The sequence below is a fragment of the Vicugna pacos genome, chromosome 30, assembly GCF_048564905.1.
Source record: "Vicugna pacos chromosome 30, VicPac4, whole genome shotgun sequence".
NCBI lineage: Eukaryota > Metazoa > Chordata > Mammalia > Artiodactyla > Camelidae > Vicugna > Vicugna pacos.
In genome coordinates, this window is record NC_133016.1 from 157,833 (window position 1) to 171,030 (window position 13,198).

Here is a 13,198-nt window from a genome sequence, read left to right on the forward strand (position 1 = left end):
TTCAGGTTCCTGTTCGAGTTTTATTCAAATCCAGAGCCATCTGGTACCCACAGTAATGCAGACAGCCACACAGGTGCGCTCAACCCTAAGCGTGGAGGACTGCCTCCTCTGCCTTCCCAGCAGGACTGACTTCTGGATGCAGAGCTGTCCGCACGTAACCTCTTCAGGTTTACCGCTGGCACGCCAGGGTACCGATGAACACGTTCTACCTCAAACAGGCAGGACTCTGATCTGCTCCTGTCATCTGGGACGTCACGGGACATGAAAACCCAGCCACGTGCACAATCCTGCCACGTCCGCAGGGCCACCAGCTTCAAACAGGAGCACCTGCGTCCGGCTCTGCATGGCCTCACAAAGCAGGTTCTGCGCATGTCCACCACCGAGTCAATTACCCCTCCTTCCCTCAGCTTGTCGCAGAAACCAAATTCCTCGGAAGGTGGCGTCAAGATGAGGGCTCTCTGCATGCAAGGCTCTGCTAAGTGCCTTCACACACGTCACCCTGCAACCCTCCCGGCAACCCCAAACAGACGCCATTGGTATCCAGACCACCAGGAAATGCAGCAGAGAGGTCATCCAGCTCCAGCACGGCGGGGTAGGGCCGGGTGGCTGCAAAGCCCTGCTCTGCCACACATAAGCAGACAAACCTTCAAATACAAAGCCCGGATAACGAGGACTGACTGCACTGCGTGGATCCAAGAGCTATTTACACTTTCCACAACCCATGCCTCTTCTCACAGTAACACAAGGAAAAGGGCTCAGACCGCCCCTACACGAGGGCTTCCAGGCCAGTTCCTGCCCCATGCACACGGGCATCTGGTCAAGACCCTCTCCCTCCATGACCCCTAACAGTCACCTCGATCCTTTCCCTTTGCCTCCAGTTCCTGCTCCACTCCCCGGAGCCCCCACTCACACCCCAGGCCATGCTCCTCAGGAAGGGCCCTTCTGCCGTCCAGGGGCTCCTCACCCTCCAGCCCCAACAGGAAGCTCTTGGGAGAAAGGTCATCGTCCACGGGGGGTTGAGCCCTCCTCTTTCTCACTTGCTTCATCAGCACAGCCACATGCTCTGGCCGTGCTGGGCTGGTGCCCCCCCGGCCCCGGCCCCTCTTGTACTCCAGGATCTGCTGGTTGAGCGCCTCGTGGTCAATTCCACACAGACTCGAGGGCACGGCAGGGCCCGGGGTATCACACGGCGATGCTGCATCCAAGGCCTTGGGGTCCCTGCAGGGGAACAACGGTCTTCACACTGAGCACAAACACCCCTACACCCCAACATCTGTCCAGGGAGACTGGAGAGATGGACGAGCTGGCTTGGCTGGGTGCTGCAGTCTAGAACCACTCGCCAGCAGACTTCCAGTGCAGCCGTTCTGTGCTGTCATTAAACACACTGTCCTTTTTTCCCACTGGAATGTGGCCAGTGCACCAGGCCAGTTAAACAGAGGTATGGGTGGGGTCTTTTTGATCCATCACACAGGCTACTTAATGAGTTAGAGGCTATTCTGAGAGCAAAACCAGAGCAATCCTTTTAAAACCCAAACCTGGCCATATCATACCTCTGAGTCCTCTAACTCTGCTCCGGGAGGGGTCTCCACCTGCCCCTCCCCACTGATCAGTGCCTTTGCTCCAGCTCAGAGGTACCAGGCAGGCCGGCTCCTGTGGGCCCTCCCTGAGGCCCTGATGGAACACGGGCCAAGAACCCGCCACAGCTGTTCCCTCTGTGGGAGCAGGCCCTTACACACATGCCCCAGATCCTTACGTCATCATCTGAAAGGCCAACCCTGATGTTTGCTGCTTCCGAGCAGAAAACAGGTTTCAGAGACTCTGCCATGTGCTCACAGAGGTGCCCAGTGGTGAGGACGTAGTCCGGCTCCCAGCAGGCGCCCAAGACAAGCATGCCGAGTGGACGGCAAGGGTGAGCAGCTGCAGCCAGCACTTGGAAGTCAAGGATCAGCCCTGCTGCGGGGCCCACTGAAGCCACCCGACAGCCTCCTGGGGTGCTGGGTGTGCCACCAGGCTGTCACTGGGGCCTGCTGATGCCAGCACCGGCAGGGCTCCAGGGCAAGACCCAAGGGCACAGTGCAGCCCCCACCCCAACCAGCAATCCCACACCTGGGTGTCCGTCCGAGAGAATCAGAAACATAAATCCACATGTGTTACCTAAAGTCATCTTGCACCAACTCTCCTTTTTCATCACGGGGTCCAAAATCAGCAACTGCCAGTAACCGATCAACCTGAAAAGGAACAGAGGGTAATCTGGCAAGCCGTGCCTCTCCACACCTACGTCCAAGCCTGGGGCCAGTGAGCACGGGCATCATGCCACCTGTGCCAGCGACTGCAGGCCTCACCCTGCTTCACATGGGTCCTTCCACTGATGCTCCAACACCTGTCACCTTAATCACATTTGCTCTGATAATGAATTGAGGCTTTTTGAAAACTACCCTTAAAACTTGTAAATCTCAGACTTCAAACTTACAAAGAAATCAGTTAAATATTAGTTGAATTACTAGCACTTACTCGTTAGTAAGATGCTTTAATTTTGCCACAGAATTTGTCTGAGTTAAAAAGCCTCCCAGCATGGCAACATGAGAGTCACAAAGTCTGGCGTGTGAATCCAGCTCCACAGTGGCTGATGCACCCAAGCTAGAAATGACTGCTGCTCCTTAGCGGGGCCACGATGGGCCTCTCCACCCCCACCTGCCTGTACTGACTGCCTGCGGATCGTCCTGCCCGGCCATGCACTGAGACCCAATGTCGCAGCAGGGGCCACTTCTCTGCAAGCCCAGGAGAGCCTGGACCAGAAATAGGACCCGTCGCTCCCAGCAACTGAAGCATCATCACCAACCACTGAGGTACCAAAAAAAACTACAAAGGTGAAAAGCAGCAGAAGCAGAGAAAAACCAGTCCACAGAAACTATTCACAATGCATATTTTGCCAAGGGCCCTGTACCAGGCACGTAATGAACCTGCATGGCTCGATGATAAGCAAACCTTATAAAAAATGGGCAAAGGTCTGAACTGACCACAAAAGAGGGACCAACCACGAGCACAAGGAAGACCCCCGGCGTCACTAGTCGTCGAGAAGATGCAAGTCTGAACCCCAGAACGGCAACCCTGAGTGTTTACTGGCGGTGACATCAACATTGTGGAGTTACTCAGGGCTCAGTCTGGACAGAGCTTATTACTGCTCCTGCTTCCCACGTCCAGTCACCGGACCTGAAGACTAACCTGAGGCTGCAAAGTAAGCTGAAAGTACTGTCACAGCTCCCTGTGATTATTCAGTACGTGGCAGGGCGGACGCCGGGTGGGCCTGAGGGAGCTTCCGATGGCATGATCTCCAGAGAGAGGGCCACCCAGAAACGCTAAAGCTCATGTGCACCTCCCTCCCTCCGATGACTTCTTCTGGAAAAGAACCCACAGAGCCAGGCAGGAACTTTCGGCTATTAATTCTTCCTCTACAGAGACAGGGACAAGTCACAGCACAGTGAAACCAGAGGGCGCACCGCTGGACAGACGGGACTCCATCTGCCAGCTGCCCTAGATGCTCACGGGTGAATTCCATGCCGAGTACCCGCACGGCACACGCCTGACCTAAACTCCACCTGAGCTGGAAAGCACCAGTGTACTGTCAGCCCTCTGTTCCCCGTTCTAGCCAGGAAAACCAGACACCTACCAAGGTGATTATCTGCATAATGTTTTCGGTATTGCTCGTACAATAAATGGCAAAAGACCACAATGTAATCAGATTCTTTCCCCTCCGTGGAGCTAAAGACTACCTAGTCCCACAGTGGGTAACAGCCCCCTCGTCATAATCTTGTAAACGCCACTTTCTGGGTTTTCAGCACACTTTTTAAAGGTATAACACACCTTAACAACCACCAAGTAACCAGCACCTAGATTAAAAAACACGTATTTTTTAACAGGTTTTAACTTTTGTAATTAACCTACAGCTAAAACAAGGAACATAATCATGACAATTGCAGCTACAGGACAGAAGGTAAGTGTCAGCCTTGTCGGTGTGAAGCAGCCACTGACAGGGGGAAACCCGGGAGGCAGGAGGAGCAGGCAAGCACAGGAGAGACTGAAGGCTGGTTCACTCGTTAGGGCTCTACTGACAAGCCCTCAAAAATTAAAGCCACAAAAGTGGTTACCAGAGAATCAGGCAAAGAACAGGGCAAGGGAGCCTAACTCTTCATTTGCACCCTGCTGAGTGTTACCTGCAAACACTGTGTACATCATCTTTTGAATATTCAGAAATTAAATTTAAAATCTTACTCATGTGAAAGTTTACATCATAAAAAGGTCATAATGTGAAAGCTCACCTCGGCTACTGCTGCGTATTTTTTGTCCTGAACAAACACAATCGGCGGCATGTTCCTCAGGATCTGCTGGGACATCACAAGATGCCTGGGGAGACAGAGGTCACAGGTGACACTCAGTGGAGGGTGACAGTGACAGAAACGTCACCTCATAAGGAGGCATGAGATCTGCTCATCACATCAGAAAGTCTTCTTTAGCCAGTGCCATGTTATGAAGGGGATACAAAAATGTATCACCAAATCTTTGTAAGTAGTCTTATCTGAATCTGGACACACCCTTGAGCATAACATGGCCGTGGACTCCGTGGTCCGGGCACCAGCAACAAGCCAGGGCTCCGTCCCTCTGTTCAGAGGACACTCACCAGTCAAGTGTGACTGACAGTCCTCAACTACCCAGGTGTCAGACGCAGAAATGAACTTTGTGTCCTTCAGTCATGCAGTACATGCAAGTCCAGGTGCCAGAGGTATCCAGTGAAAAGACTGCTGTGACACATGGCATGTCTGCTCAGTGACAGCAGACCTTGGTGCAAAGTTATGGAAAAACCTTTACACTAAACCTTGGGGAGCAAAAGAGTTGGGAAAGGGACATTCTGTTCAACTGAATTTTCTGACCATCTAAAAACTGATCAGAAAACAATACTGTCACCTCGATACTTGTTGGAAATCTCTCATTTTATTTCCGTTAAATGTCAAAAATGAAATTAATTGCCCATTCTTCGATATACAACTTTAGAGACTCAGGGTTAGTGTGATGGTGTCAGTAATCACCAGCAGGTGGGGAAGGAGATGGCATATGAAAATGCCACACCTGTCCCTTCCAAAGGGAAGGATGGCGACAGGGAGGCCAAGGAGGGACAAAATGGAGGGAGGCGGGAAGGGGGAACCCAACGTGAGTGCTCGTCAGTTGGGTCTCTGCATTTTTAAGACTGACAACAAAACCGAGTAACCTCTTTAATATCACCCAGCTCAGCGGTTCTCAAAATTCTTCGTCTTAGGACTGCCTTTACACTCTTAAAAGTGACTGAGAACAACAAAGACCTTCTGTTTATGTGGGTTCCATCCATCAATATCTACTACACTAAAAGTTACAGCTGAAAATTTAAAAAATACATACATATTAATTCACTTAAAATAACAAACCCACTACATGTTCACAGATACTGAGTAATCAGTAAAAAATAACCACTACGTTATTTTAAAACTAAGCAGTCGCACTGCTTATGTAGTTGCAAACTTCTTCAACACCCAGCATAACAAAGACAGCTGGGTTCTTCTCTCCGTCTGCGTGTAATCTGATCTATCACTTTGTTTAAAACATAAAAAGAAAATCGGGCCTCACATAGACCTGTAACTGAAAAGGGGGTACATGAACAGCCCTTGAGAAAAGTGTGGATTTTCGACGCTACACAAAAACCCAACAAATAGTCATTTATTAAAAGTCAGCAGCAAAGTGAGATCTGCAGGCAGATCACTGAACATGTCACTCTCTGCACACTGGAACCCACTGGTCAGCTTCCCTTTGAGCCGCCCTCTCCCCGTGCACGACTCTGTAACCTCACCAAGTCACACAGATTCTCAGAATGAAGCCAAATGTTACATCACCAGCACCCGCATCAAAGAGGTCTTCTCTGCCGCAAGACTGTCAAATTTACGATGCTGGATACACGTTTCCAAAACCCTGATGTTCACTGAAAGCTTGAATTTTATCACTGGCAACAAACATGGTCAGTTGGTTTCCCTGACGTGACAGGTTTTTTGCTAATTTTGGAGAAAATGTCAAATCCCACATCTGAGTAACGGTGGTCATTTCACTTGTTCTTTCAAGTGAAGAAGTGTCCATTTTTGTTCACAATCCACAACTGCAGTGTTTTTCCAAGACAATCATCAGTTTCATGCATACTTCCCACCACACAGAATAATAAATAGATGTGCCCAAGGGTCGAGATTCAGTAAAATTAGTGACTTCTGCTTATTCATCAAGGATGTTCTTAAACAAAGCTGACAGCTTTTTACTGAGAGCACATGGCTGAAGCTACAACGACCACCAGGACATCTGACACAGCCCGCCCCACCCCTGTGGCTTCAGTGCAAAAGGAAGACAACACCTCACCATAAGAACTTTAACTCACAACCTCCCCCCACAAAGGACGCGGGACCCAGGACCAAACCCTGAGAACTGCTGACCTAGATTATAGCCGACAGAAAAATGTAAATTCTGCTCTGAAATCCAAGAAAACGCTCCCCAAATTTTCCTTAAAGGCAGAAATACTGGACAAACAGGCTGAGGGTCAGGGTCAAGCGGAGGCCTCACCTCATGTGTGCAGCGCTCCTCCGCAGCACGGCCTCTGTGTGCGCATTCTGAGCTGCAAAGAGACTGGCCTTCCAGGACACTCGGCAGGCGGAGAAGTCTGCAGTCAGAGAGACCTGAGCCCCAACCCCGCCCATATCACTCTCGACTCACGTGGGCTTTCTGGGGACAGGTCCGCAGAAAAGCACTAACTCCTGGGCTGTTGTGGCTTCGGGCACCCACCGCCAGGGCTAGTGTCCCAGCGCGAGAGCCACAGGCCACCTGCTGCCCAAGCTTGCATGGTGAAGAAAGCAGCTCCCAATCAGACCCCAGCCCCGTTCACAGAAATGCCTCAACCTCGGCTGCTCCCACTCTGGGGGTAGCAGCAGCAGAAGCTGCCGCCTCTGTCTTCACATGAGGCAAGGGCAGACATGTCCACCGCCCATCTGATCCCCAAGCCTTCAGACGCCCTATTTTGGCACTCACGGCTCCGGCGCTCTGGGTGCTGTCTGGGCAAGGACCCCACCACCACCTCACCCCCCCCCCACCGCTGTACACAGCGAGACCTCTGCTCTGGCATCCCAAGTGCATCCTCCTCTCCTCAGGACCTAAATGGCCACACCCAGCATCCTTTCTGCTTTTAGGTGGCACAAAGGACCATGACCGAGGCCTCAGCAAGGCTGTCCGTCCTCTCTGGCCCCAGCGGGCTACCTTGGAGAGCTCCACATTCAGGTCGCAGAGCTCCTGGCTCACTTCAGGGGTACACAGCAACCCCGTCAGCGCTTTGTGGAGGAGGCCGTTCAGGGCTCTCAGGCGCACGTGATCTTCCTTCCTGGCTCTCTTGGAGGTGCTCTTCGCTAGGGATTCCAGCTGGGATGGCTTGTAAGTCTCCGTGAAGAAGAAAAGCAGACAGAAAGACCAAGCATTAGAGAGACTACAGGTTCACTTTCAGACCACCATAATAAAGCAAACACTGCAATCAAGTGAGTCACATGAATTTTTTGGTTTCTCAATGTACATAAAAGCTGTGGTCACCCTATGGTTACCCTATACTGTAGTCTATTACACATGCAATAGAAATACATCTAAAAAACAATGTATATACCTTAATTAAAAATACTATATTCCTGGGGGGGGGAGGGTACAGGTCAGCATTAGAGTGTGTGCTTAGCATGCACGAGGTCCTGGGTTCAATCCCAGTACCTCCATTAAAAAATAATAATAATTTTAAAAAATACTTTATTGCTAAAAAACACTAACCATTACCTGCCAATGCAGGGCAGCCATCAAGCTTCAATTTATAAAGACCAGAGCTTCTGGGAGACGCAACAAAACAAGGTGCGTCTATGTACCCACACATTCACACGTACTGTACACACACCACAGCGAAAGCTGAACGAACACCACCACGTTACAGTTTGATGATACATGTGACATTCTAGGAAGCCTGACTGCAATTTTTCTTAAAGATAAAAATTCCATGTTACTAGTGCATCCAGTCCCACCCACAGACCCTGTGCCCCCGAGCCCTGAAGTGGAAGGCTGGCCAGGCCAGGTGTGGCCGACTCTTGGAGCCTCAAGCCCATCAAGGCTCTAAAGGCTCGTGGCTGCTTCTGTATACGTACCAAGTGAGAGCCCAGGGAAGGACCTTCATACCAGAACTTCTTCCTAGGGGGAGAAAGTGAGAGTAACGCTGAACACTGATGGCAGATCAAGTAAGAAAAAGTTACAAAAGCTAACTTGAGGTTGTCATAACATAACTGTTTCTAAGGAGCTCGACCTGGACACAGAAATTGTGTTACTGGGGGTCTCAAAGATTCAGATGTCCAGACACCACAGGTTGTGGGAGAGAGACAGAAGAGAGTCTTAATTCAAGCTCGTAATTTTGACTAAGGTCTACTTCTACTCCCAAAGGGAGAGAAGGAGAATCTTAAAAATACAGCTACCAACTGCCCTCTACTTGATAAAGCCGTTTCCCGGGGTATAGGGACCGACACCACCACACGTCAACACTGGGTTGGAACAACCACGCAACAGAGGGCAAGTGGGGAGCCAGGCTCCTCTCTGTGCAGACAAGCCAGGGCAGGAAGCGAGGATGGCCCATGTGCCAGTGGGTGAGAGACGAAGCCTAGTGGCTTCACAGCTGCAGTGGTGACAGGCTGAGTGTGTATGGATAAGCACACACAGAAACCAGCGTCAACACGCTTCTGTGCCTGGTCAGCTGAAAGGGCCTCCAAGACAGACAGACACCAGCAGCAATGACATAAGCTCTCAGATTGTGGTTTCTAATGTCACTTTCCAATCAAAGGAACAAGAGCTCCTTGGAGAAATGGCTGATTCAAGGCTAAGGCATGCTGTAGTGCCAGAAAGCAAGGCAGTGCTGAAAAGCATTTCAATTTAAAAACCACTTCAAAACTCTATAGTGATGAGGTGTGTCAAAGGGACAGAGGAACCATCTGAAAGAGCTCCCAGAGGCCAAAGCTGGAACAATCTCAGCAAAATTATAACCAGGAGTCCACACTGATAGGAATTAATTAATAAATGGAGAAAAGACACATCTCCCATGCAGAATTCCAGGTAATTCATAAATATAACTACCCACTCCCTAGGTGTGGGCTGCATATGGTGACTTCCCCTGCAAAGAAGACAGAATGGAATGGGGAAGGGGGACTTTACAGTGGATAAACCTGAGACACAAATGACCTCAGACAGTGATTAAGACCGACACCAAGACTGAAAAGCCATGTTGACAGACTGTCCCTTGGATATAAGACAAAAACGGCACTTCACAGGGGTGGACTTCCTCCCCAAAACCAAGACCGCAATATAATCACACAAATCCCAACACAGGGGCAACCTACAAAATAGCTAACCAGTACCCCTCAAGCTGTCACGGTCATCAAAAACAGGGACAATCTGAGAAACTGCCATAGTCAAGAGGAACCTAAAAAGATGACAACTAAATGTAATGTGGTCCCTGGATGGGATCCTGGAACAGAAAAGGACATGAGGGCAAAACTAAGTAAACATAAATAAAGCACGAACTTTAATTAATAATAAGGTATCAATATCCATTCAGCAATTGTAACAAACACGCCACACTAACCTAAGATGCTAACATCAGGGAAACTGAGTGGAGTTAATGGGAACTCGGTACTGTCTTTGCTAGTCTTTTGGTAAATTTAAAACTATTTTTAAAAGGTCTATTAAAAACATATCTACAATAGAACTAAAAATGATATGGAAATCAACTTATTTCACTATACTTTTCTCTCATCATTAAAAAACCTATCCTGACATGCCTTCTTTACTCTTCAAGTTAACCCCAAATAGAAAACGTTAATATACAAAGAAACACTTTACATATTTCCCTTCTTTCTCTCTTTACTTGATGAAAACTACTCTCCTTAGAAACCCTTCTAAGTAACAAGAATCAACATACAGTCTCCCCTCCGTATCTGCAGGGAATTGGTTCCAATCCCACAGATACCAAGATGTGAGGACACCTGAGGCATACAGTGTTTGCATATGATCTACACACATCCTCTGGTACACTTTAAAATCTAAATGCTACGTAAGTAGCTGCCAGCATAAATTCAGGTTTTGCTTTTTAGAACTTCCTGGAATGTTTTCCAAATAGTTTCAATCCAAGGTTGGCTGAATCTGAGGTTGTGGAACCTCGGACCCAGGGTGGACTACAAATGTACACAGCACTTTGCTTCACACGTTCACGATGTCCGTTTAGGACATGATGACAACTTTTAGGACACTTAACACTTAAAACTTTAACATCACAACTGGATGAAAAAACAGAAAAAAGGCTGGGTGGGAAAAACGGCAAACGTTAACGTGAGGGGCGGAATTACAGGTGATCTTTCAACAACCATTAATCTAACAAGCAAAGGCTGCCCTTACGGACCCGGCTGGAAGCTTGAGCTCCAGGGTAACGCCCAGGCGGAGTACCTGCCCCGCGCTGACCCTCGTCCCGCACAGCCCTCGCCCCGGGGAGCATCGCCGCCCCGCGCAGCCCCTGCCTCGGGGCCCCCAGTCCCGTGGAGCTACCCGGTCCCAGGGAACCCCCCAGCCCCCGCAGCCCCCAACTCCGGGGCACCCCGTCCCGCGCAGCAACCTGTCCCACGGAGCCTCCACCCCGGCGCCCCCAACCCCCACTCAGGGAGCATTACTTAGTCTTGGAAGCAAATTTCTTGAGCAGGTTCTTGCGGCAAGAGACCGGCGAGCTATGCAAGCCTCGGGCGCCGCCCAAAACGAGCCCCGCGTGGACCCCCAACAGTTCTTGGAGAACCGCCCACATGTCCGCCAGCGACCAGCGACCAGCGACCGGACATCAGCGGGAGGCGTCGGCGGGGCGACGTGACGTGGGGGCGGGCGACGTGGAGCGACGGGGGCGGGGCGATGTTAGCGTAGCGACGTGGCGCGGGGGGACGTGGGGCGGGGCGACGTGGGCGGAGCGACGTTAGTGGGAAATCGAGGTGGGACGACTTGGGGGCGGGGCGACACGATGGGACGTGAGGCGACGTGCACGCGGGGAGACACAGGGGTCTACGGGACGGACGAGAGGACCAGTGCCTAGAGGACTGGTAGGCGAGACGTGAAGCGGCGGGGCGGAGCGATGTGCAGGTAAGGCCGGAGCAGGGCTGGACGACACGCAACTCGTGGGTGGGTAGGCGGGGCCGATGGCTCGGAATCGGACGCCTGTGGGCGGGGCCAGGCAAGTGGGACGGGCCTGGTGACGTACTGAGGGCGGGGCCTGATGGCGTCTGGGCGGGCGGGCCACGCCTCCGTCGCTCTCCCAGAGCTAGCCGGGCTCAACCAGGGGCTAGGGGGCGCAAGGTGGGTGGGACTCCGTGGTGAAGCGCACGCACCCCCTAGATGTGGCGACTGCAGAGCGAGGAACACAGTTTACGCTAACGTACGAAGCTAGGAGAGAAGCGTGCGCTGCAGCTCCCTAACTACAAAATATCAGATGAAAAAAGCAAGGGGTGAGAGGTCTAAACCGGGCGGTTTATGTGAAAGGTGGGCGTCCTGGAGCAGAGCCCCTGCTGCCTGCACGACTGGGAGGGACTCGGGTTTTTCTGTCTGCACTGCCAGTTCGTTTGCTCACTTCCTCACCGGGCCACCTGGGGAAAGACAGCGGCTTCGAAACCACTCCAGAAAGGAGGCGTGCGCACCCCCGAACCCTATTCTATCCCGCACTGGCGCACACAGCTCCTGGCCGTGTTCGGCCTTCTCCTCAGTAGGAAGTAAACCCCTTGAGGGTGGGGACTTTTTTCCTGTAGCAGCCCCAGCTCTTAGAACAGGGCTTGGCACATCGAAGGTGCACAAAAATCTTTTTTTTTTTTTAATGATAGAAACAAATAGTGATTAGGGTACTAGCGGACTATGTAATCCAGTAAAAGATCGGAATTTAACAGGATTTAAAGCAACATAGCTCACTGGAAAATCCACAGGGTTTTAATCCAGAATCAAGTATTTGCAGACTTTTGGGCTCTACAGAAGTAATTCTCTGTGCCCAGTTTCATCGTGAATAACAATAGAACTTCCTTCATACAGCTGCCTTGAGGATGAAAAGAAGGAAAGCATTTAGCAATCTCTCAACAAGTGGTAACAATTACTACTATTCCTTAAGTTTTTCATCGAAATAGTATTAATCCAATCTACATAAGGGACTCTAATATATATAAAGTACATGTTCTTTTCCCATTTATTCTGCCATGTTTTCATCCCACTGACTTCTCAGCCCACAAAAATCATTCAAGTAGCACTTCATTAGGAATAGGAAGGCCATTGAGAGAAGCCAGGATGCTTTCAACCAGACTCTCCATCATCTGTCGTCTGGCTTGATGAGTTGCACTTCCAATGTGAGGTGTCAGAGTGACGTTCTTCAACTTGAGCAAAGGATGATCTCTGAAACGCAGATTAGTTGGGAAGACTATTCAGAATCGTTTGGCCTCTTTAATTTCATATTCTGGTTTCATACCCCTACCCTGAGATGGTGAAGGTCTTGTAGCGAAGTCTAGATTACACCTAGGTGTGACCACTGCTTATCTGACCCTGGTACAGGTGACCCAACATTTCTGGGTGTAAAACACATACCCTAACTGCATCCAGGCCATTAGTACACAGTGGCATAACATGCCTGCTGGACTAAACGACACTGACCCACAAGACAAAAGGGCCTTGGGGAGACAGGCCCCATGGGACAAGCTGAATATGCCTTTAATGGGAGTGGCCTTCAGAGGGAAAAGACTGATTAATTAGAGTTGGCAGGTTAGAGGGAGATTCCTTCCAGGAAGAAGGCCAAGGATGGGAGTCAGCCTGGAAAGATAATGAAGTTTCAGTGAAGTGGCAGACTCAGAATGACGGATGGTACTGAAACCCATGGTTGGGAAAGTGCTGTCACCTGGCCCAAGAGGACTCTTTAGCATTTTAATACAGACAGAAGCCAAAGTAGCCATGCAGCAGCCATCCTCCAACCTAGCTACTGAGGCTCAAGGGACACACCTTTGGGAATCTTGTGGACGACCCCCAAGCCTATGGAAGCTCTCTGGAGGCACCTGTAATTTCTATCAATGCACTA

General features: G+C 50.5%; 2 protein-coding genes and 1 long non-coding RNA gene across 7 annotated transcripts in view; 1 reads left to right on the plus strand and 2 right to left on the minus strand.

Moving 5' to 3' along the window:
- Positions 1–10,996, minus strand: RBFA (ribosome binding factor A). Its single transcript, XM_006213212.4, has 7 exons — positions 10,785–10,996; positions 8,226–8,268; positions 7,312–7,488; positions 6,625–6,737; positions 4,317–4,401; positions 2,155–2,228; positions 1–1,218 (listed from the first exon to the last, which is right to left on the minus strand). The coding sequence occupies exons 1-7, from the start codon at positions 10,910–10,912 to the stop codon at positions 843–845; spliced, it is 996 nt and encodes a 331-aa protein (XP_006213274.1). The 5' UTR covers positions 10,913–10,996; the 3' UTR covers positions 1–842.
- Positions 10,990–13,198, plus strand: part of LOC140690507 (uncharacterized) — a 12,751-nt gene continuing 10,542 nt past the window's right edge. Inside the window, exon 1 of the long non-coding RNA XR_012065820.1 lies at positions 10,990–11,238. This is a non-coding gene — a long non-coding RNA (uncharacterized lncRNA). The remainder of the gene's footprint in view (positions 11,239–13,198) is intronic.
- LOC102539375 (glyoxylate/hydroxypyruvate reductase B-like) overlaps positions 12,051–13,198 on the minus strand; it is a 16,863-nt gene continuing 15,715 nt past the window's right edge. For all 5 annotated transcript variants that reach the window (XM_072952364.1, XM_072952362.1, XM_072952360.1 and 2 more), the window contains exon 7: positions 12,051–12,525. In XM_072952364.1, coding sequence (XP_072808465.1) covers positions 12,369–12,525 — 157 coding nt within the window. In that variant the 3' untranslated portion in view covers positions 12,051–12,368. The remainder of the gene's footprint in view (positions 12,526–13,198) is intronic.